The 25107-nt window shown below is 35.5% G+C and overlaps 2 protein-coding genes across 3 annotated transcripts; one reads left to right on the forward strand and one right to left on the reverse strand.

Annotated features, from left to right (window-relative positions):
* Positions 1 to 583: 583 nt before the first annotated feature.
* On the reverse strand, positions 584 to 12459 carry LOC123706462 (mediator of RNA polymerase II transcription subunit 15). Its single transcript, XM_045655749.1, has 12 exons — positions 12111 to 12459; positions 11286 to 11425; positions 10090 to 10722; positions 8855 to 9043; positions 8447 to 8576; positions 7651 to 7826; positions 4452 to 4612; positions 3841 to 3962; positions 2946 to 3048; positions 1973 to 2193; positions 1096 to 1229; positions 584 to 698 (listed from the first exon to the last, which is right to left on the reverse strand). Exons 1-11 carry the CDS (start codon positions 12200 to 12202, stop codon positions 1115 to 1117), a joined length of 2082 nt encoding a protein of 693 aa, XP_045511705.1. The 5' UTR covers positions 12203 to 12459; the 3' UTR covers positions 584 to 698; positions 1096 to 1114.
* Positions 12460 to 13039: 580 nt separating this feature from the next.
* LOC123706473 (probable RNA polymerase II nuclear localization protein SLC7A6OS) lies at positions 13040 to 23741 on the forward strand. 2 transcript variants are annotated; one of them, XM_045655775.1, is made up of 5 exons: positions 13040 to 13213; positions 13529 to 13726; positions 13997 to 14283; positions 16506 to 16684; positions 23421 to 23741. In XM_045655775.1, exons 2-5 carry the CDS (start codon positions 13580 to 13582, stop codon positions 23717 to 23719), a joined length of 912 nt encoding a protein of 303 aa, XP_045511731.1. In that variant the 5' UTR covers positions 13040 to 13213; positions 13529 to 13579; the 3' UTR covers positions 23720 to 23741. The 2 variants fall into 2 exon arrangements, with proteins under 2 accessions (XP_045511731.1, XP_045511732.1); XM_045655776.1 differs by lacking the exon at positions 13040 to 13213 and adding an exon at positions 13273 to 13451.
* Positions 23742 to 25107: the final 1366 nt, after the last annotated feature.

Genomic DNA, 25107 nt, shown 5'->3' on the forward strand with positions numbered 1-25107 from the left:
GCTTTCAAAATGTCAGAACTAGACCAAACTTAAATGGAAATACACTTTTCACCTTCATACCACATCAGCGTTCAAATAAAAAATATAAAAAAAAATCACAAGAGTATACAAAATATTGTCGAATTAAGAACTTTCTTTTTTGAAGTCGGTTGAAAATTATATTAGATCTTTAACCATGAGAAACGGATTTATGCATAACGCATCTGCCCCTTACCCCACTAGGGGACTTCACTCTATACCCCGAACGCTATCTTTTAACTTTTTTTTCAACATATAATTTACTATCCTTATACAGAGTGTCCCACTGTTGGTATACTAAGCTGAAAGATGGTTATAGTTTTGCATACGTTGAGTAAGTAAAAAATAATTAAAAAATTCCAGACGCATATTTTTTTCAAATAGATGAATTCTTAAAACTCTATGTGTACACCCATAACAAGCAACCCGCCCAACTTTGCCACCCGCACGTGAGCTATTGTTTAAGATTATGTTTTCATAAACAAAATTAGCGAAGCGGTATATGCCGGCTGCGCGAAGCTAAAGAAGAAAACATGGATTTTCAGGAAAAATTTAGGCCATCATTATCATATTTTACGTAATCAGTGTATGCAAAACTACAAGTTCCTTCGCGCTTAGTATACCAATAGTGGGACACCCTGTACATTCTTCTATTATAATTCTCTTAAATTATGTAAATACAGGGTTACTTGTAAAACACCAGCAACATCACAGGACAAGATAGCTAACATCATAAATAACAACATTTGTTCTACGACTATTGGCATAACGCAATAAATTATTTTTAAATGATTTTTTAAGCTTTTATTGTACTCTCCTAACATTGGTAAGTCTATGTTCTATTCATTAACGCGACGCCCGCGCACGCTTCTTCCCCCTCTCGTTCGCTTCTTGTTTACGTAATTTTTGGGATGCGCGTAGAGTTTATAATATTCAGACGGAAAATTAAATGAATATTTATTTTTGTATGAAAATAAAATCTAACAAATTATCAAAAGTCGTAGAACAAATGTTGTTACTTATGATGTTAGCTATCTTGTCCTGCGAGGTTGCTGGTGTTTTACAATTAACCCTGTATATTTTATCTAGTATATATTTATAGTCCTAGCGCAGGTACGGGCGTGTATGTGAGTGTTGCGGGCGCGCACGCTTGCCGCACGCTCATCTCCCATGCGTTGAGGAGTTCCCCAACGGAACAACGTTTTGGTAACCTGGAATTGAAAATATGTTATCTATACATATAATAAATCTGTAGAAGGGTAAATTCTGTACATTGAAAATATTGAAAAAATAAATAGCAGGGGGTGTTACTGGATCGATACCAAACCCAAATATGTGATTAAAAAAATTTTTGTCTGTCTGTCTGTATGTGAAGGCATCACGTGAAAACTAACGATTCGATTTCGATGAAACTTGGTATAATTATACCTTATTATCCTGGGCATAAAATAGGATACTTTTTATCCCGGAAAAATACGTAGAACAAAATTTAATCTTAATTTTTCCGCGCGGACGGAGTCTTCTACCAAGCTTTTATAAGTTTCTCCTGTATTTATAAACTGTTTTAGACTCGATTTTGATCCACTTAAATTGACAGATTTAATTTAAATTGGTACATTTACAAATATCAGTGAATAATTTCATGAATTTACTTACATAATATCGTCTTTATTTAGTTTTTTTTGGTTAATATTTAAGGTTATTATTTACTAGCTTTCCGCTAGCGGCTCCGCCCGCGGTTTCAAAGAAAAACTCACATAGTTCCCGTTCCCGTGGAATTTCCGGGATAAAACCTATCCTATATTACTCGTGGATAATGTAGCTTTCGAATGGTGAAAGAATTTTTAAAATCGGTCCAGTAGTTTATGAGCCTATTCATTGCAAACAAACAAACAAAGTTTTCCTCTTTATAATATTAGTGTAGATTAATTAACTAGTCGTATCTTCCCCTCACCTCGCACACCTCGCGTCCATAGCCCTTTCCACCTTCGCTAAAAACGGATGGGGGCTCTCCCTGGCGGGCCGGGGGCGAAGTCTCGCGGGCGCCGACACCGGGTAGTCCCTCGGCACCGACACGTGCACGGCGGCCACACACGGGAGTCGGGCGTCGTCCAGTTGTGCCGTTAGTGTTATGGCGCCTGATATACCGTGCGCTTGCAGTGGGTCCAGCGACACCTAAAAGTGTAAGTGTGAGTGAGATAGAAGATACGAATCTGCCACGTGCGTGAAAGAGAGAACCTAGCCAAATCCTACAAATAGAAAGAGAACAGGCTACGCAGGGCAGGCGTGCGTCTTCCAGTTGCGCTGTTAGTGTGATGGCGCCTGATATACCGTGCGCTTGGAGCGGGTCCAGAGAGACCTAAGTGAGATTGAAGATAGGTAGTAAGAGGCAGAAAAAAGACGTGCGACACTCGGGGACTGCCGCGGTAAAGCTATTGCATGCTATGCCTTCAAGCCACACCTCCGCCCGTCGGAGTGGGGAGCGTGAGGTTTTTTCGTTACGGAATTTCTCGATTCGGTCCCCGCGCTCAAGGCCCGAAGCTATGCAATAGCTTAAAAGTGCCTTGTGCCGTGCCGTGACAGTGAAAAGCTGCCACGTTGCCATATGCATAGACACAACAATTTAACAATGAGTGTGAGGGAGATGGAAGATAAGTGTAAGTTGTGTGTTAGTGAGAGACGGAGTACGTGACTGCGACTTTGCCTTGTACACATTGATAAATGACGAGTTTGAATGAGATGGAAGATACAAGGATGCCAAATGTCAAATATAAAAGGAAACAGATCGTGGATGTTATAGAGGCAGATGGCAAAGAGTATATTATGTACATGCAATATTATGAGAAATAGATTTGTGTATCAGAAATACCTACAATTCAATCTAATTGACGATTCATTCATAGTTTTAAACTTTAGAAGCCACTTACTTTAAACCTAGAGTCGAGTCTTGCGATTTCTCCTTGTAAGATATCGGGTATCTCTGCTGGTGGCTCCTCGTATTTTGCCAGTTTTTGTGGTGCCGGAAGGTTTCTGGCAAAATAAATAGATTATTATTAAGAAATAATAGGTATATGATAAGAAACTAAATAATGTCTTTATATTAATTGATTTGAATTATAATTGACATAAGGTTTCTTATGATGTGATATATCTATACTAATAATATAAAGCTGAAGAGTTTGTTTATTTTGTTTGTTTGAACGCGCTAATCTCAGGAAGTACTGGTCCGATGGTCCGATAATGAGCTATCTAACACCGAAAAATTCTTCCGGTGTTAGATAGCTCATTTATCGGACTATATATTATCATCACGCTACGACCAACAGGAGTGGAGCCACGGGGGTGAAACCGCGAGGAGCAGCTAGTTTTTTATATGACACTACAAAATTTTAATAAAAATTTGGAGTAACTCATATGACATTAATCTGCCTCTATTTGATCACATCACCACAAAAATAATCTAAAATGGTAAAGAAATCTTTATATGAACAGTTTTTTAAGTTGACATTTATGTATTGAAAATAAAAATTAACATAATCACTACATACTAAAACAAAGTCGCTTTCTCTGTCCCTTTGTATGCTTAAATCTTTAAAACCACGCAACGGATTTTGATGCGGTTTTTTTAAATAGATAGAGTGATTAAAGAGGAAGGTTTTAGTATATAATTTATTAGGTTTTAGACAAAGCGGGCGAAGCCGCGGGCGGTAATCTAGTTACTAATAAATTAATAAAGAGATCTTTACATGGACGTACGCAAACGTATTTATATTAATTTTATTTAATTCATAACAACAATAATTAAGTATTAAAGGCACATACTTAATCTCAGGTCCATTGAGTGCATCTAACGTAGAACCGAACGTGCGCTTGAGCGTGTGGTTCGCGAGCGGCGACTGGAGGCAATTGTTAACTACCTCCAGCAGTGGGTTGAATATTTGTTCCTGGAAAGGGAAAAAATGTTAATGCTTTAAAAAATATAACACAAAAAACTCTTTGGTTTATTTATCAGTATTAAAGGTTGTAAAATGTTTTTTTTTATGAAAAATCTCTAACATTTAAAACTCTGACATTTTTTTACAGCTGTATTTAAAATAGCCACTTTATTTTTCGTATTACTATGCTTCATTTCTAACTAAAATATGATTTTTCTCTAATTTTAAGTTTTATATTTTCACCCGCGTTTTCAAAGAAAAACCCGCATAGTTCCCGTTACCGTGGGATTTCCGGGATAAAACCTAGCCTATGTTGCTCAGTGAAGATGCAGCTTTCTAATGGTGAAAGAATTTTTGAAATCGGTCCAGTAGTTTATGCGTGAAAACCATACATACATACACAATTACAAACCTTTCCTCTTTACAATATTAGTATAGATATAGTAGGAAACAATTATTTATTTATTGTTTAAAAAGTCAACTATTAAGTTCCCTCACCTTCCCAGCGGGTGGCAAACCGAGCCCGACCCCCTCACTCCGCTTGAAGTCCAGCTTCTCGAGCACCACTTCACACTTGATCAGTGTCTCTAGAGGCATCCGCTTGTTCGGGTTCGAGAGGATGTCCAGGAGATTCTTCATTTTCGTTAGCTTTTCCACATCTATATACAGGGTGTAATCGTTAAGTGTGCACAAGCGATTATTCCGTAACTATTGCAGATACTAAAAAACTTTAAACTGATATCGAAAGTACTTAACCTAATGAGTAAAATGGCCATAATAAATTTTTAAAAATAAAAGGAGAAATATCCAAAAATGTTACATTAAACGCTCCCATACATTTTATTTCCCATACATTTTGTATTCATAGCAGATTTTCAAAGTGATGTCCTCATTGTGCAATACAATGAGGAGCTCTATTTACAGATTCTAAATGAACTTCCCTTCAAATTTGCGAAGTAATTAAAGCAGAAAACCAAAAAAAGAAAGAAAAAGCTAAAATCTTTCATATAAAATGTACTAGGTTGATCCAAATGTAATGATAATTGGGTATTTCCTGTGCACATAAAAATATAAAATAAATGTTTTTTGCTTGCTCATGTATTCACTAAGTAATCACAAAAAAATCATATCAACAGGCCACGTTTCCAATTATTTACATTAATTTGAATGTGAACCGTGCGTGCCAGAATGTTTCCCGACGAAAAGAAGAAACAACGATTCGACATGTAGAGGGTAAATTTCTAAATTTTTAATGATATCAGGATAATTTTTTGTCACGTTTTGTGATCATGGACGTTACCCGAGTTCACCATGTTTATGCTGAAACCAAAAAACAATCAATGTTCTGGATGCGAGCTTACAAAGTGACGATGAAGAAATTCAAAGTGAAAATCAGTAGGTTAGATTAAAGCGGTAGTTTTTTGAGACGCTGAAGGAATAATTATGGTGGAATATTTTAAAAAGGTAGCCACTTTATTGGGCTCTTACTAAACAGACCAAATTAAAAGATTGCAATAGGTTAGTAAGGAAAAGAGACATGGCAAACTGCGGACCTGAACGCTGTTTCACCAAGACAACGTACCAGATCACAAAGCGTCAGTTGCGATGGCTGCCATTCAAAAATCGGCATTCGAAATGCTTGAACACCTACCCTATTTTTTAGATCTAGCTCCTATTTACTTTTATCTCTTTCCTCGGCACAAAAACACTTTCTTAGCAATAAATTATTTTAAGACGACAGCGAAGTGATGGCCGCGTGGAGGGGTTTTTGTGGATGAAGTCAAAGTTTTTTTTTTTTTAAGTTTAGGAAAAAAAAATTTGAAGTATATTTTCTAGTTAGAAGACTATCTAGAGAACTACATAATTATTATAACTCTAATGACCTTGTTTAATATTGATTATCATTACTTTTGGATCAACCCATGTACATGGGATATTCGTATCTCATACTAAATGTATGGGAGGGTTTCAAGTTAATTTTTTAGATATTTCTCGTTTTATTTTTAAAAAATTATTATGGCCATTTTACTCATTAGGTTAAATACTTTCGATATCAGTTTAAAGTTTTTTGATATCTGTAATAGTTACGGAATAATCGCCTGTGCACACTTAACGATTACACCCTGTATAAAATAATTTAACTTGATTCATAATTGAGTATTTGAATAAAAAAAAAATATTGATTTTTTTTATGTATTTTAAAACCTTATTATTAATAATATTGATATTTAATGCAAAAAAACTCCAAAAAAATTTTTTTTCAATTAATTATAAGCAATTAAAAATTGATGAAATTTAAATAAAAATCACGTGACTATAAACGATGACGAGTGATGACTGGTCACCATAGATGTGACGTCAAAATGTTTTAGTTGTATACATTTTTGTATCCACTGCAATGTGTGAAAACTAACATTATGACGTCACACGCGTCCGGGTGACGCTTCGGGAGTTGTCGGTGTGTTTTCGGTACCGGATTCAAAGACTAATTTTTATTTTGAAATAACTTTTGAATTATTGCAAAAAAAAAATTAAAAAAATAGTTTTGTTATAAAACTAATATATAATCTTTCTATTTAGCACAAAAAAAAAATTATTCAAATACTCAATTATTGCATAGAAAAGTGTTTAAGAAAATTAAAATTGAATTAAAGACATATTTTATTCTTCTTAAAAAAATATATCTATACATATAATAAATCTGTAGAAGGGTCAATTCTGTACATTGAAAATATTGAAAAAATAAATAGCAGGGGGTGTTACTGGATCGATACCAAACCCAAATATGTGATTAAAAAAATTTTTGTCTGTCTGTCTGTCTGTCTGTCTGTCTGTCTGTCTGTCTGTCTGTCTGTATGTGAAGGCATCACGTGAAAACTAGCGGTTCGATTTCGATGAAACTTGGTATAATTATACCTTATTATCCTGGGCGTAAAATAGGATACTTTTTATCCTGGAAAAATACGTAGAAAAAAATTAATCTTAATTTTTCAGTTTTATCCATAGACGTTGTTCCGTAGAACCGCGAACACACGTTGCGTATTATTATAGGCCTAGCCGTATTTGGGAATTGGGTCCAATAGATATTTATAAGATTTTATTGTCAGAGGTACCTACTCAAAATGGAGAAATAAACCATCCACGCGAAGACCGACATCCGCGCGGACGGAGTCGCGGGCGGAAGCTAGTAAGAAATATATTGAGCAGCATTTGCTTTTTACACAACACAAACACAAAGAAAACAGATAATTGAATTGGGATCATTTATTTTTTATTATGAGAAAAGTGTTTTGTAACCAACACATTTTTCACAATTCATGTCTAAACAAACAACCATTAAGTATTTTATTATTTATTCACGCAAATATAGTTTTCATCAACAATACCCATTTCATGCTGCAAATTAAGTTCTAAAGTAATCTCTAACAGCAAGAAGAAAAAAAATTTTTTTCAACACACTTAACGAAAAATTCAAAAAGAAATAACAAAAAAAAAAATTGGTTGTCTGTAAAGTCGGTTTACTGACGATCATAGTTGAACGTGACAACGATTGTGCTTCTTTGTCGCTCGTTCCGCGCTCTCGCTTGCACATGGAACGCCTCAGAGCGAGGTAACGCCGCATGAGTCATGTTTTTTCGTGCGTGCAGCCGGCTCTATCGAATTATAAGACGTTGTCACGTCAAAAATAGGTACTCACTTTCCCCCTCATTGACCATCCGCATGACCATGCGTCTCAGCGGCTCTATATACTTGGAGAGCTGTCGTACTTTCTCCCTGTAGGCTGCTTCATCCCCCCCGGGGGACGCCACCCCCACACCGCCCCCCGGCGTGTTCAGGGAGGAAGAGGGGGATGCTACCATGCCCATGTTCACCCTGATATAAAAAGAGACTAATTAAATAAAATTCTAAAGAGATTTATCCTAGAACGAGGCATAAATTTGTTTGATTATAACCTTTTATCATTTCTGTTGTTACTGAAAGAACAATGCAACAGCCATATAATGATAGTTGTTTTCATTTGGTGAAAAGTGATTCTATGTTTCTACTTTTTTATGATTTTTATAGAACTTATAGAAGAACACGCAGACATTTTATTTAGATACCATCTCGTGACTATGCTCATTAATTGTCTTAACGTCTGAATAATGTGTATAATCAATAAATTGTGTTTAAAATATGTATAAAACATTATTTGTTTTATCCGCTATTTCCATCTACCGGTACAGTAGAACAGGTTCCCTTATTGAAGTTAAACTTCTTTTGGCGCGATGGAGAAAAATGATGAGAGTGAATATTACGATGCGCGCGCACACCGACACCTAAATTTAACAGCATGAAGTTAGTTCTTGGTAGTATGAAAATTGATAACTATGTTCACGTTGTATATTCTAGTATTTTTTCCATACGCCAAAGAAGTATAACTTCTAACGTGTGTAAATAATTACACACACTCTTTTTCATTATCTAAACGTCACAGTAGGCAGGTCACTCACCGCTGCTGCTGAGCGTGCAGCCCCATGTGCGGGGCGGAGGGCGAGGGGCTCCCGCCGGCCCCACCGCACGGACCCATCCCACCGAGCGACGACATCGGGGACGCTAGGGCGCCGCCTAGGACTCCGCCACCTAGGAAATATTACGATAAAAATAAGTGGTAAACGGGGAAAGTAAAATTAAATAAAAAAAGAACGACTAGTTTTTCCGCTTGCTGTTAATGCTCTTATTTGAAGTTAATTTTTATATATTGTTTGTTATAAAGCTGCGAATCCTTAAAAATGTATAATATGTTTGGAAATATGTATCATATGTGCAGCTCACTGTCAAGTTACTAGTTAATTATAACTGTTATCAAAATTAATGTCTTTACTTTATTTTTTTATTACGTATTTTAATTATTTACATACCCATGGACACAGGGCTCGGTCCGCCCATGTTAGGCGAGGACGCAGACGGCGAAGGGCTCTGCCGCAAGAACTGGCTCGGGGGCGGAGCCCTAGCCGCGTACCCGGCGCCCATCATCACGTCTGGCTTGCCCTGACCCCGGCCGTGCATTTGTAGCATGTTCATGTTCACCATTTGGTTGTTGGACATGCCTGTAATATGAAGATTTCACTTCTTAAAATACAACAGATATTATTTAAATATGTTCTTACTAGATTTCCGCCCGCGTTTTCAAAGGAAAACCCGCATAGTTCCCGTTCCCGTTGTATTTCCGGGATAAAACCTATTCTATATGTTAATCCAAGTTACCCTCTATATGTGTGCTAAATTTCACATGTAATCAGTTCAGTAGAATTTGAAAGAAACGTGAAAGAGTAACAAACACACACATCCTCACAAACTTTCGCATTTATAATACATATATTAGTAGGATAAGACTGTCGTCCTCGATAAGACATTAAACTATCGTACACTTTTCAAGTGTAAAGGCTCACTAGAGCTGCGAGGTAGTATCTCGCTAAGGTCTAGTGGGTAAAGTGACATCAGCGCGAGATGTTTACTTCGAGCGGCAGCGGAGGAGTGCCTTTAGGGTACCAACGGTGACGTTCACAGGCCGAGTCAGCAGGCTTATTGCGCACCCATCAACACGCACTGGACCAGCGTGATGGGTTATTATCTGTCCGAACCTCTTCCCTCATATAAAAATTACCACTTTGTGGATCCCCAACAAGGACAAAAGGCTGCGTGGCAGGCCCAGGACAAGATGGCGGGACGAGCTTGATTCCCATTTAGCAGATTGGAGCAAAATTGCTCAAAATAGGGAGAAATGGATTGAGGGAAGAGAGGCCTTTGCTCAGCAGTGGGACAGCCATGGCTCATAATAAATAATAAATAATATTAGTAGGATAGGATATCAGATATGTGGATATTTAATAAGCTATGAAAATATAAAAGGCAAAGGTAACGCAAAATTTATCATTTATAATTTAAAATGAAAATCTAAAATAAAATGAATTTTAAAATTGCAAAAAATTTTCAAAGGAAAAGATAAATGAGAACTTTGAGGGAATTATCTTTTACTACTGTGGGAATTCCTTATAAATGAAATGTAGTCAGTTTTCCTGTTACGTGTTTGAGTCTGGCTCATATATACACTATTCATTGTTAAAACTGAATGTGATATTACTCTATCACTCACCCATCTGATTAGACATCTGTCCTTGCATAGAATTCTGCACCATCTGGCCGCTAGAGTTCCCCACCACTTGGTTACACTGCATCTGCCCCATGGTGTTAGCACCAGACATGGGCACTTGCATGATGTTCGACATCGACATATTTGGTATCATCTGCATGCCCCCAGCTGCCAGCTGATTCTGGAGTTGCGAAGCCATTGAATTTTGCATCGTCATCCCACCAACCATGTTATTCCCCATCTGGCCTTGATTTGGCACCATCCCCATTGGACCTCCAAGCTTATTCTGCAACTGCATGTTCAATTGAGGTCTTTGATTTAAGGTCTGGAGTAGATTAGTAGCCGTTTGCGACTGTGGTCCACCTTGGGAGACTATTTGGCCTTGCATCGACATTCCTGGGTTTGGGCCCATGACGCCTTGCTGCTGCATCTGTCCTTGGCCCATGTTCATCATTTGGTTCCTCGTGCCTTGTGACGCCATGTTCTGTAGAGCGTTTATGGGGTCTGTGGCCATTCCTGGCTGGCTGTTTGGACCTTGCTGCTGCTGGCCGGGCTGATTTTGAACTTGGTTGTTCTGCTGCTGGTTTTGATTTGGTCCTTGCAAATTTGGCGCGCCTTGGTTTTGTTTCGGTTGAGCTGTGGAAATAATATTTTATTCATAATTGTGAGAAATTAGTATAAATAAAAAAAAATTGTTGTATTACAATTTATAATACATTTTGTTACCAACAATATTTGTCAGTCATTAATATCATTAATAACTCAGGCCCCAGAATCACAGTGTCGTGGACCGATTGGGCCGCTTGGGACTCAATGGGTTAATCATTTGGACACATGTTGGCTTGGGTTTAACCAGGTTAAAATAATTAATAGCTTGTGTCGTTCAGAATTATACATGTTGAATGTTGATGTTCAAAATCATCTAGTATTTTTGGAACTTTTTGATAAAAAAAAATTTTATTAATATGAACTGAACTTCTGAATATTTGTCCAACATATTATGTTCCAATGCAGTTCACAGATATACTGAGTAGGAGAGATTATTGTCCAAAACAAAGAATCATTGGTGAAGGAACTATCAAAATTATCTAGTATTTTAAGATACAAACAAACAAATTCTATTAATGTTCATATGCAAATCTCAATAGATATTTGTTCTAAACAAGCATCCATTTAGTGAAGATTGTCAAGTTACTCACACATCTCTCGCACATGCAGAATGAGCTTAGCGATCATGTTCATGTATTCTTCTCTATTCTTGGCCTTCATGAACACATGATTCTCCATTTCACTGCTGTTCCTCGCCACTTGCATGCCTGATCGCTGGATAACGTCCTCACTGTAATTTGTATTAAAAAGTAAAAATATACAATTTCTTTAAATAATTTCTTTTCAGGATTTTTTTTTCTATCATGATATTGAAGTACTTCAATAATATATAATATTTATTGTGTTATAAATATTACATATTAAGAAACAGAATTGGAGCATTACAGAGATACCTTTGTTCTAATAATCACTACATAGTATAAAACAAAGTCGCTTTCTCACTCCCTATGTCCCTTTGTATGCTTAAATCTTTAGAACTACGCAACGGATTTTGATACGGTTTTTTTTAATAGATAGATATATAATAGATAGATTCAAGAGGAAGGTTTTAGTATATAATTTATTAGGTTTTAGACAAAGCGGGTGAAGCCGCGGATGGTAAGCTAGTCTTGAATAAGATATTAATTTTCTTTCTATATTATGAGGTATAAAGTTGCATTGGATGGATTTAAGATCATAAGATTATTATTAGTGTTTTATTGATACTGGATAACTAAATTAACAAAGGATCCAAGAGATATTATTTGATTCATTTCAATTTTTATTTAAAGAAAATTTTCCTTTATACAAAGAGATATTGTTTTATGGGTATACTCCAATAGAATACATCGAATAGCAATTTAAGGAAATATGGTAAACAATGTATACTGTTCTAACATTTGGGACTTCCCCAGGTAAAAGTAAATTCCACTTACATTTTTGCGACAATTCCTTGTCTCGAACTTTGGGTCCGCCAATTATCATCCGAAGCCATTGTGTTAAACTGCTTCAGATTTAGATTATCCATCTTAATTCTCACTGAAGATAATTAATCAATACACAATAACACACCGATGGTTCTGTATTCACTTGATTGTTGATATCACTGATACACTCCCGACTCCGCAGCATACGAAATTGTGTTTTTATGCTTTGAATAAAAATAAACAATATAATTTGCGAATTTCAATACGGCAAATCACAGCTTCACGATTGACAAAATACCAAAATACCACGAATGGCATGGGCATCAATGGGCATCGCGTTGACCATTGACTTTTGAGAAATTTGACAGATTGAATATTAAAAACAATTGATGCTGACTTTGAACAAGAACGAGTTTGACTGAAAATTTTCATTTTGTAGTGAATCTTCTTAGGAATCTTCTATAGACGCGTTGAGAGTAAAATTGCAAGGTCGCGTCATGGCATTACCGTCACGTCATAGAGTAAGGCGACGATTTTTGTATCTAAGAGTTTGAATCTTGCCAAAGAAGTTTTACTTCAAACTCAAACTCAAACTCAAACATTCATTTATTCAATTAGACTACTATTTAGTAGCACTTTCGAATCGTCATTACATAATTATTTTTAACATTTACCACCTTTAACTTCTGACACGTGTGTTCGGCAAGCACACTCTTTTTTTACATCAATGGTGAGTCGAGAGATTATGAAATCGGTACCTAGGTCGGAGGTCCTAATATTAGAGCATTCAAAAAAACCAATTTTTGTATAAAAGTATAAATAATATTTTAACCTATATTTTACTGTTTTCCAAGTATCCAGACATAATTATTATTAAAATAAAAAAAGTGAATAGTCTATACTCTATATTCAAATGTCAATTGTCACTGTCAGTTGTCACAATGGTGATGAGGGTGATCGTGATTCGTGGGTGATCGGAAAAAAACAAAAACAGACGCAATTCGCAAACGTGAACTGTTGAATTTCTTGGTGGATTTCGATAATTCTATACACGTGTAAAACTTTTTTAAAGAATTTACAACTATTTTGCAATAATCGCTTCAGCGGAGCCGGTTAGTAACCCCTATATACCTTTCATTGGAGGCGTTCATAATGAACGGTTCATTTTTATATTTCTTTCTCGCGATGTAAACCCCACAATGGATTATATTTTATCCTATTAGCGGGTTGTACTGATATAAATGATACCTAATTTGATTTATTTAAATATTCTATTTCTTTAAATAAAATTAATGCAACACTATACACTTCTGGAGTGTTTGTTATCGTATTATTGCACGTTTTTAAAAGGTATTTAAATGATAAAAAGTATGTAGTTATTTTGTTCATCTAACAATTCAATCAGGAAAATAAAATATTTTTTGCAGTAACGTTATAAATTACGGTGACCAACATTTTTAACCCTCTTTATACAAAAAATGGCCACATCAACTGTATTACGAGTAAAACGAAGACTGCAGGACAATCCCCAAGACGCTCTGGTCCTGGTTTGTAAACGCCGTAAGACTGATGTCGAGGAGATATCACCTTCATTGTTTGTTTTCAGAGGAACTGTGGATAATCAGGTATTTACATTTACAATTTTATTGAAATACTATAAAGATTTATGCATTTATACTGCAAAAACAGATTAACTATATATATTTCTTATTTCTTAATGCAACTTCTAAACTAAACTGATGCTGATAGTGCACTTGTAGATAAACTACCTATTTAATCTACTAAAAAGTAAAAAACTAACTTAGAATAAATAGAGATTTTTTATTTTAAGATTAAGAATTTAACAACAATCTTGTCCACCCTTTAATCCTACTATCTAATTATTATGTATTCAGGAAACCTCACAACTCAAAACCATTGTGCCAAAAACAGAGATTAAATTGAAACCAAAAACGGATGTTGATGATATTATCAAGAAGATTCGACAGGAGCGGAAGGAAACAGCTTCAGAAAATAGATATGCTATAGTTAACTTCAATAGAGGAGTTAAAGACGAAGATGATATTAATTTAGTGGATTTAGAAGCAACAGGACATGATGGGGATGATGTGAAATTCACATATGACTTGTATACAGCTATAAAAGAGGATTTTGATATATCTATGCTCGATAATTTGGTGAGGTGAGTCATAAAATTACTAAATAGGTTTTAAACAATAGTTTAAAACAATGTCTCTCTATTTTCGGCAAATTTCAAGTATGTGATGCCTGATTCCACTTATTTATTATTAGCCTTTGATCAGACTTTTGAAAACATGTATATACTACTAGCTTACCGCCCGCGGCTTCGCCCGCTTTATCTGAAACGTAATAAATTATGTACTAAAACCTTTCTCTTGAATCATTCTATCTATTAAAAAAAACCGCATCAAAATCCGTTGCGTAGTTTTAAAGATTTAAGCATACAAAAGGACATAGGGACAGAGAAAGCAATTTTTTTTTTATACTATGTAGTGATGATTCCACATAATATTACAATTTATAAAACTTCTTTTTGTGAATAAATATTTTCAAATTCCAAGAATAATTTAGAAGAAGTCTTGAAACTAAACATTACAGTTTGCGATTCACTAAATATGTTTGAACTAGAAAAGTAATACAAACAAAATATAAATTAATATCTATCTATATTAAAATAATTGCACCTTTGTCCTCTATTATTTGTTTATATGTTTCTGAAATATGTCCAATAGACATTAATATTATTACTAACTAGATTTCCGCCCGCGGCTTCGCCCGCGTTTGCAAAGGAAAACCCGCATAGTTCCCGTTCCCGTGGGATTTCCGGGATAAAAACTATCCTATGTGTTAATCCAAGTTACCCTCTATATGTGTGCTAAATTTCATTCAAATCGGTTCAGTAGTTTTTACGTGAAAGAGTAACAAACATCCATACATCCATACATCCTTACTTACAAACTTTCGCCTTTATAATATATATTAGATATTGCTACTATTATAAAGATACAGTTTGTAAAGATGTGTAACACAATTAACTAACTGCTTGAGACTTTAGTAAGCTTCTTTATCTGATCTGATTTAGAATCTTGAAATTTTCTGTGTGAAAATCATTGTTTACATCTAGTTCTATTTGATAAAAAAGCCTTTGTTCTAACTTAGCTTTTTTAGTTCAAAATTTCATCGTAATTGTTCGAGAGGTATTGTGGTGAAAGAGTAACGGACATCTAGAGTCCCTCTCCCGTTTGATAGTGAACTAATTAATAGCAGCTGTGCCCTGCAGTTTTACCCGCAGTGCTCCGCTCTTCGCTTTCCTCGATAAATAATAATAAAAAATTATTTCGGTGTTAGGATAGCTTCCTAACACCGAAATAATTTTTCAAATCGGACCAATATATTGGTCCATGATGATATTAACATAGATAATACATAAATAACATAAGTGACGTATATCTGATTAAATTCCGGTCCGAGGCTTATGCCTAGGACCTCCAAAAATAATTATGCGGTACAAGTAAGACGAGTACCACAGATCACAGAAACTAAATTACGAAAGCGATTGGCATCTCCCTAGATCTCTATGACGAGTACGTATATGATATTATGAAAATACAAATAAATTTCGATAGCGGGATGTAAAGTAAAGCTAACGGCATCTATTGATCTGTCTTTACAACCATTTTACATTATTTTATATTACCACGACATCTATCGAAATACTTATAGCCGTGCCGCTTTTATGTTCGACTTTTTTGTAATATTTTGTAGTAAACGAAATGATAAAGCCTCAAAGCCTGGCACACGCATAGTTCATATCAATTGACAACAGATGGCGTTAGTAGAATCATAAAGTTTGAGAACATTGTATAAATAGCTATATATTCATTTATACAATGTTCTCAAACTACTTTTTTTCCGTTTGAATATTATAAACTCTACGCGAATCCCAAAAATTACGTAAACAAGAAGCGTACGAGAGGAGGAAGGTAGGGGCGGAGCGGCACTAGCGCCTTTGAACTTGAACTAGACCGTATATCTGCGACAGTCAGCGCTGCATAGACTTATAAAATATGTTAGGAGAGTACAATAAAAGCTTAAAAAATCATTTAAAAATAATTTATTGCGTTATGCCAAAAGTCGTAGAACAATTAATGTTGTTACGTATGATGTTAGCTATCTTGTCCTGCGAGGTTGCTGGTGTTTTACAAGTAACCCTGTATATATATTATATTCTATTTCACTAGCTACAGCTTTTTTATTGAAAACTTGTATCCAATAGACTGAAAAGTTTCACCTTATCTTTCTACAATTTCTACCTATTTTGCCAATATGATAAATATGTAGTTGTGTAAGCATCTATAGTTGGATATTTGATACATATTGCAGCATCGAGAACTACGAAACAGACCTCATCCTAGGCACATACCACAATGAATCATCGGACGAGGCTGATGATGATGATGACTCCAATGATGAGAACAACTGGCGGAATGATTATCCGGATACAGAAGCAAGTAGCATCGATGAAGATGATATGATTGCGGCTATGAAGCGGTGTGATATAGGTTAGTTTTACAAACATTCATGTTTCACTTTTGTTTAATATTAAAAAGCCTAATATAACCTTCCTTCCTTCGTCGATCGTAAAGACGTACGGACGTGTGTACTACTTTTCAATCCTGAATTTATTTAAAACAATTGCATAGTAAATATAAGTTCGATCAACTAACAATACAATCTCCTCGCTACGTGTTCCCATGGTACTGCAGTTATCCAGTGAGTACTATCATCATTACATCCCGCTAATTACACTCGATAAGCATTAATTACTCATCACTCAAATTGCAAACAACACGTGTGCGGTGTGACACTGAAGCTTTGACAACTGCCCGTACGCAACGAGAGCGAAAGAGAAGCACTGATCGAAGAATTTCTTTCCTACCTTCTGATTTATTTGTTTTTTTTTCTCTCACGTTCTACATTGAATCAGCTATAACGATAAAACAATTTTATCTTAACATGTATCATTCACCTCCGCATGCAAATAAAACGCTTTCGGCGCCACAATTAAATTTGAATCCTGAGGAAAGCGCCTTCGACTCGAATATTACGCTAAGGTGCGAAAAAAGGAGACGATTATCAGGCGATGAAAAGAACGAATTTGTGATATTCAAGACAGAAATGCATGATATGCTCCTTGAAATGTTCAACAAATTGTCAAATAATCAAAATTGTCGTCTGGATAAGCTGGAAAAAACTATTGCCGAATTAGATAAAAATATAATATCGGTTAAAAACACTAATAAAGACATCGAGGTGTCCATAAACTTTCTATCTGATAAAATAGAAGACTTACATGATCAAATAAAGGTGATAAAAAATGAATCGAAGAATATAGATATTAGACTAAATACCATAGAAGATAGGATGAACAATTTGGAAAGAGGTAACCGAAAAACTAGCATAGAAATAAGGAAGTTGCCTAAAAAGGTAAATGAAAAAAAGAACGACTTATTTGTAAACGCAGAAAACTTTCTCAACAGCCTTTCATTACAATCGCTGTATTCAAACGTACGCGATGTATTTCGCCTTCCAAGCCGAAGAGAAGCCCATGACTCACCTGTAATTATGGAGTTTACTGATACCCAATCGAAGGACAAAATATTGGATGCTATCAAGAAATTCAATAAGAAAACGGGAAGTCCAAAAATTAATACCAATCATTTCGGCTTCGAGGGGCAGCCTTCTCCAGCCTTTGTATCGGACTATCTGACCCCAGTAGACAGACGCTTGTTCTACTGTGCAAGGGAATTCGCAAAATCTGAATCATACGCTTTTTGTTGGATGTCAAATGGAAGAATCTATCTACGTCAAAAGGAAGGAGCACCGCATATACTAATAAGAAATGAAGACCAACTCAGACAAATCAAAAGAGATATATGACTAGTGTTTGTTCTCGTTGTTCTCATTGTTGCTAACGTTTCTTTCATATTTTCATTGTATAAGTTACATCATGTCAATAAAATAGTTATTAATTTAATAAAAGCCAACTCCTATCACCCTAACTCACACACAACACAAATTAAACACAACCAGAATTTATACAAAACCATTACTACACACCACAACTTTATAAATTATACACAATTTCAATTTATAGTGTTTACTAGAGGCTACAATTTAAATTTCTTGCGCCTACAAATTCTCACTTATCAAATACGCACAAACACATATATTTCTTCAAGAACGTGCCAGGCGTTTAAAATTGTAATATTATCATTCTTCCACGAATTATATCAAACACATAATCTTATTAAAACGTACGTGTTTTCATTTACCTTAGTGACATTTATCATATATTACTTTTAACATTCAATGTTTTAGTTAACAATATTAATTCGGATCTGGATAATTACATAAAACCAACATGTGCAAATGTCGATACATATTCAGAATGCCGTTATGTGCTCAAATGGCATACAAAGCGAGGCTTCACTATACTAACAGCTAATATACGAAGTATAAACTGTAACTTCGACCAATTAATAGCTCACATCAGTGCTATGGATATGCAACTAGACGTCATCGTGCTCACCGAGTGCTGGACGAATGCTGACAGTACGCCACCGACAATGGACCAATACGATATGTTCTACTCTCAACACAGCTTAAACCAAAACGACGGCATTGTGGCCTATGTTAAGAGAGGTTTAAATACTTTGTGCCATGAACCGGACATGGTAGAAGGCAACTGCCTCGTATTGACCATTAATGGTACCTGCAGCATCGTTTGTTCCTATAGACCGCCCAGCTTCTCCAACGCCTCACCTTATCTTCATTCATTAGACACAATACTACAAAATATTAAATCTAAAGAAATCATACTCACCGGGGATATGAACCTTGACACAATTAACGAACTAAAAAGTAACCACACAAGCGAATATCTGAATATTATTGCAATGCACGGTTTAATTGAAGGAATCAACATACCAACTCGTAAAAATGCCTGTCTAGACCACTTTATGATAAAAACCTCAAAACCTTTTCAAACTGTTGTATTGCCTGAATTGACTGATCACAAGCCCATAGTTCTCTTTATTGAAGTAACAAAAATATCCAACCAAATCCAGCCTAACAAAAAGTGCAACATTGACATGAAATTACTCGGTGACAAACTAAATGAAAAGCCTTGGTTGAAATTTAACTTTTATGATATGACGGACGTAAACATAGCAACAGATACACTTTTAAATTGTATTAAAGATTCTATAGTGGCGAGCTCTATAAATAAAACAATACCTAAAAATAAACAAATTTTGAAACCCTGGATTACACCTGCAATATTGAGATCTATAAGAAAAAGAGATGCAATGCACAAAAAACTTAAAAAACAACCGAAGAATGAAATTATGCATTTGAATTACTTACGCTATAGGAATACGTGCAACAGAATCATTAAGACACAAAAAAATCAATATTATAGAAATCAGTTACTTTGTAATAATCGGAATATTAAAAACACCTGGAATACGATAAAGGAAATTTGCAATATGAACAAAAAAACGCCAACTTCTAATAATTTATTATCTAACAATACAAATGCGGTTGAATCTCTTGATATTGTTAACAGGTTCTTCACTGGGGTAGGGCAGGATTTAGCAAACAAAATTTTAAACTCTATTAATAAAACTGAGGACGAACTTACCAGAAACGCGACAAGTAAGGACGGGCCGCTCCACTCCATGGCTTTAATACCAACAGACTCCTATGAAGTTAATAAGATCATTCACTCAATGAAAAAGAGCAGCTCGCCGGGGTGGGACGGTTTGACTTCGCATATACTACAAAAGTTCTCTCAAATTTTAGTGGACCCAATAACCTTTTTATGTAACCTTAGTATTGGCTCTGGTATCTTTCCTTCGTCTTTAAAAAAATCTGTAATAGTACCAATTCTCAAGTCAGGTGATGCTACAGAACCTTCCAATTACCGACCGATCTCCTTACTACCCAGTATCTCTAAAATCTTAGAAAAAGTTGTTACCAAAAGCAGAGGCGGCTTGCCCTAAGGAGCGCTGGTGCAGTGAACTCCCATAAATAATTATAATAAAATCATACTCCTTAATTTCATTATTAATATTAATTATTACTATTTAAAATCAATCGTAATCGTAAAAATAAAAAAACTATCGGCAATACCAATGAATATATCCATCATTCCATCATCCCATACACCTGTAGGTATAATACTGTAGGTATTATAAAACGCGCGTAGCGGAGCGCTCACGATTGCGCTCCAATGAAAAAATATTTAGTACAATTTCTAATACGAAATCCAATAGGAGTGAAAGAGATAGTTTTGTCAGAGTCCTGCGCGTGAAACAGAAGATTTTCTATGAAAAAATAGCAAAATTCGGAGCGCCGCTCCCGCAAACGTTGCCGGTTCGTTTTTACCGCGCGCCCTGGCGCCCGTACAAGACAGCGATTTCGCGCGACGTTGCCTAAATAAACAAACACTCTAGTCAACTTGACTGCACGCGCGCGAATGTATATTCGGGAATTTTCTAATTAAAATCATAAGATACGTGTTGACTGTTGAAATAGCCTGTAGTTATCAGCATTACTTGTGAGTGTTAAAATGGACAATTATAATGTGGCGTTCATTAAAAAGTTTGTTAAAACGTTACAAATTCGGCTTGAATTGAAAGCTAAGGGACCGCCACGGCCTGAACTTGACCTTACGCAAAAATGTACGACAAAAACGAAAGCATATACGCGTGTGTTTAAATCCGAACAATATGTGAAAACACCGTGGTTGTGTGGTTGTGATGAACATGAAAGCAACAAACTATTTTGTTTTCCGTGTCTTTTATTTGAAGCGGGCGCGGCCGGCGGAGGTGAGAGTGCTTGGACTAAAACGGGCGTTGACGACTTAGCTCATCTTTCAATCAAGATGAAAAAACATTCACAATCTCGGTAGGTACCATTTGTCGAATGAACTGCAATTGGCGTTTATCGGACGACAAGACATTCGTAAAGCACTAGATTCCGCGTACCGAAAGTCAATACGCGAGTTCAATGACCGTGTCGATGAAAACATACATATTTTACGAAGGTTAATAGATTGTGTCAAGTTATAGATATTTTTGCACACCAACAAGAAAGACGTATGCATTTCCTTTATAAGTATTTTTTTAATTAAATTGTACTGCTTTACACCATGTATTTTCAGTGTTTTATTTCAAGTGAACACCCATAAAATTTTGTCACGAGCCGCCTCTGACCAAAAGACTGATTGACTTCCTAAATGTAAATAATATAATTTCACAACACCAGTTTGGGTTCCGTTCTGGAGTCTCAACTGAGGATGCGACGCTAAGACTTACCGAACTTATAACTACATATCTGGATCGTGGTGAGAAGTGCCTTGGAATTTTTTTAGATCTCCAAAAGGCGTTTGATACCGTGTCCTCTGGAATCCTCATTGCTAAATTGCAAAATATTGGAATCAGAGGAGTGGCCTTGAACTGGTTCCAGGACTATCTTACGGACAGATTACAGCGTGTGAAAGTAGATGGCCAGGTAAGCAATGAGGCATCTAGCTCTCGGTACGGTATCCCTCAAGGAAGTACGATCGCGCCAATCTTATTTTTGATCTACATTAACCCACTGTGCATGATGCAGATACCCAACGCGGACATTACTATGTTCGCCGATGACACTGTCATCCTATTCCACCACAGAGACTGGCGTGACGTCAAAATAGTTGCAGAGGCAGGATTGGCGGCGACATCTAGATGGCTTGAGGACAACCTTCTATCACTCAACATAAGAAAATCAAATCTTATCTGTTTCGCAAAAACAAAAACTGGATTGCCTACCAGTGATTTTAATATTAAATTGCATACCTATCCGTGTAACAGACATCATCACTATATCAGTAGTTGTGCTTGTATAAATTTAACGCGTGTAGAGCACTGTAAATATTTAGGCATTCAAATAGACCATAACCTAAGATGGATACCGCAAGCGAATTATTTAGCAACAAAAATGCGGCGCCTGGTGTATATTTTTAAGTCACTTAATGCTGTGGCCAACAAGAACATCTTGATTCTGGCCTACAAAGCGTTGTGCGAAAGTCTGCTTCGCTACTGCATATGCACTTGGGGTGGTATGGCAAAAACGCATTTAATTCAAGTTGAACGAGCGCAACGCTGTCTCATTAAAGTTGCCTTGAAACTTCCATTTAGATGTCCTACCACTGCAGTTCTCAAAGAAGCACAGGTGCTTAGTGTCCGCAAATTATTTTTCTTAAATATTCTACAGAGATACCATATCAATACTGTACCCACGCTTCAAGTAACGAATAAACGGATAGATCGATGCCCTGTACCTGCTATTAAAAGTAAATTTGCTAACAAATCATACAGAGTACTAGCTCCTCGCATATACAACAAGTTGAACAATATTAATGTTAAAAAGCTAAATAGGAACGCCTTCAAGAAAACGGTTTTATCATGGCTAGACGACTATGATTACGATGGCATAGAAAATCTCCTTATCTCACAAGTTAAATAAATTATTATTAATATAACTCAACTCACCGTAATAATACAGATTACACAACAATCATGTTCACTCGTTACCCAAATAAGTTAAACACACACTCCCACAAAAACTCAAACACACATCCACCCACACTCACTCACATACATGCACACACACACAAACACACACACACACACACACACACACACACACACACACACACAAACAAACACTCACACCACACATTCATTGGGTTGGCTATCCCCCTTTTATTTTTAATTTTTGCCTTTGTATAAATTTTCTTTTTGTTTTAACCTTTATCTAGACCACAATGTATTAAGGGAAGGGACTGGCTTTCTTAACACAGGCTATGCCTAGCAAGAGAGCCAGAGCCTCATAATCAATATTGTATATTTTAAAGGTGAAATAAAGATTTATTTTATTTTTTTATTTTTTTTATAACCTAAAGGTGAGCCCACCAGAAGCCATATGGTGAGAAATTACAAAATATTACATTTCATATTGAAACAATGAATTATTCTGATAAATCTAACTAGCTGGGATAACGAAAAATGGACAGTTTACCTGCGCCTGTTAATACTGGCGTAAAATCGAAACAATTTTTACTTATCCTAAAATAATTAGTTTTATTTGTTTTCTAGTTTCCTTTTCAAATTACTGTTCAAAGAAGGTCTAATTTATTTTGACTAAGCATTAAGAAAAAAAACATAATAAACTTTTCCTGTAATTCAGATGACCTCTCAAGCGATGATGGCGAGGACAAAATATACAACGATCCCCCGGACCTATTCAATGAGGACGTCAAAAGATACGGAGCGGCCTACGCCAAGTATAAAGCCAGAGTCATAGCCGAAGAAACAGAAGTCCAAGATAGCAAAAACCTCGTCCATTGTTCCAGAATAAAGGATTTGGATGAGGAATCTATAGATGGTTATAAAGATGATAGCGATAATGGTTTTTATTATGGCCAAGAAGAAGATACGGAACAATTTTGTGAACAGTATAGTGATGATGTTTATAACCCAGATTGAGTAATAAATTGATTGTTTGTAAGCTGTTGTTTTATTTTGAAAGATTCAATCATATTTATAGCCCTACAATTTAAGAGATTTTGCTGTTGTTCATGTTACCGATGCTGTCAATGGCTTTTTCACATGTACGTTGTTACTACTACATACATAGTATATTATTATTAGTCTGTGCTACTACGTTATAAATGTGAACCTAACCAATTTTGTTGAAATGTGTTAGGTACTGAGATAGACTCAATGAATAGTAGCTTTGCCACGGTTTATCATCTTCATTTTTCTCCCACAATAACTACACTGTCTTGCGTGTAAAAATTGAAAGAATTTGTAAGAGCAAAAAACGAAAAAAGACAGTTTATTAAAAAATATATATGGATGTGTAATATTTAGTAATAAGTAATAATCAACTCGACAACGTGTGTCCAAAGCGGCTTCTTTCAGGCATGGCTTAATCATTTTAATCATAAAATGCTATTCCTAGAATATTATGTGAAAAAATCGCGAAGAAACCAGATACAGAATCCATACAAATAGTCGGATTAAGAAATTCCATCCAAGGCTTCTCTCGCGTGCACTCTGCACAGTGCACTGTATATTAATTATTAGAAATAAGAAATAGAAACACATTTATTACCAAAAAATGAGACAGTACCTACATTAAATTTCAAACAATACTTATGACTAAAAAAAAGGTGACGGTAACATAAGTGACGTATATCTGATTAAATTCCGGTCCGAGGCAAAGGCCTAGGACCTCCAAAAATATAATGTGTCATATTATAAACCAAAACACACAGCGTTTGTAAAAGTAAGACGTGTATAATATGAAGTTATGAAAATACAAATAAATTTCGATAGCGGGATGTAAAGTGAAGCTAACGGCATCTATTGATCTGTCTTTACAACCATTTTACATTTTTTTATATTACCACGACATCTATCGAAATAAGGATGGTATAGCCGTGCCGCTTTTATGCTCGACTTTTGTGTAGACTAACGAATAATTATGATAAAGCCACAAAGCCTTGCTTACGCAGAGTTCAGACTCAATTGACACCAGATGGCGTTAGTAGAATCATAAAGTTTGAGAACATTGTATTTGGGCATTTTCACAAAAATGTACGTCCCCTCCTTGAAAAATATAATTTTTTTTTATAGTATTATACCTATTTTAAACTTTTTTTGGTCTCTTTAAAACGGAAATTCAATATACTTCAAGAAAAAATATAATATGATGGGTTTAAAATGAGAAAACTGTAAAAATAATAGGACACAATGGAAAGTCTCGCAATTTTATATCAGTTGTGTGACTATATTCAGTAGCTGGTAAAACAGTGCAAAATATAAGAATTTTTAGATATTTATTTATTAACTTAAAATCGTTATTTTTT

The sequence above is a fragment of the Colias croceus genome, chromosome 3 (genome assembly GCF_905220415.1).
Source record: "Colias croceus chromosome 3, ilColCroc2.1".
NCBI classification, from domain to species: Eukaryota; Metazoa; Arthropoda; class Insecta; order Lepidoptera; family Pieridae; genus Colias; species Colias croceus.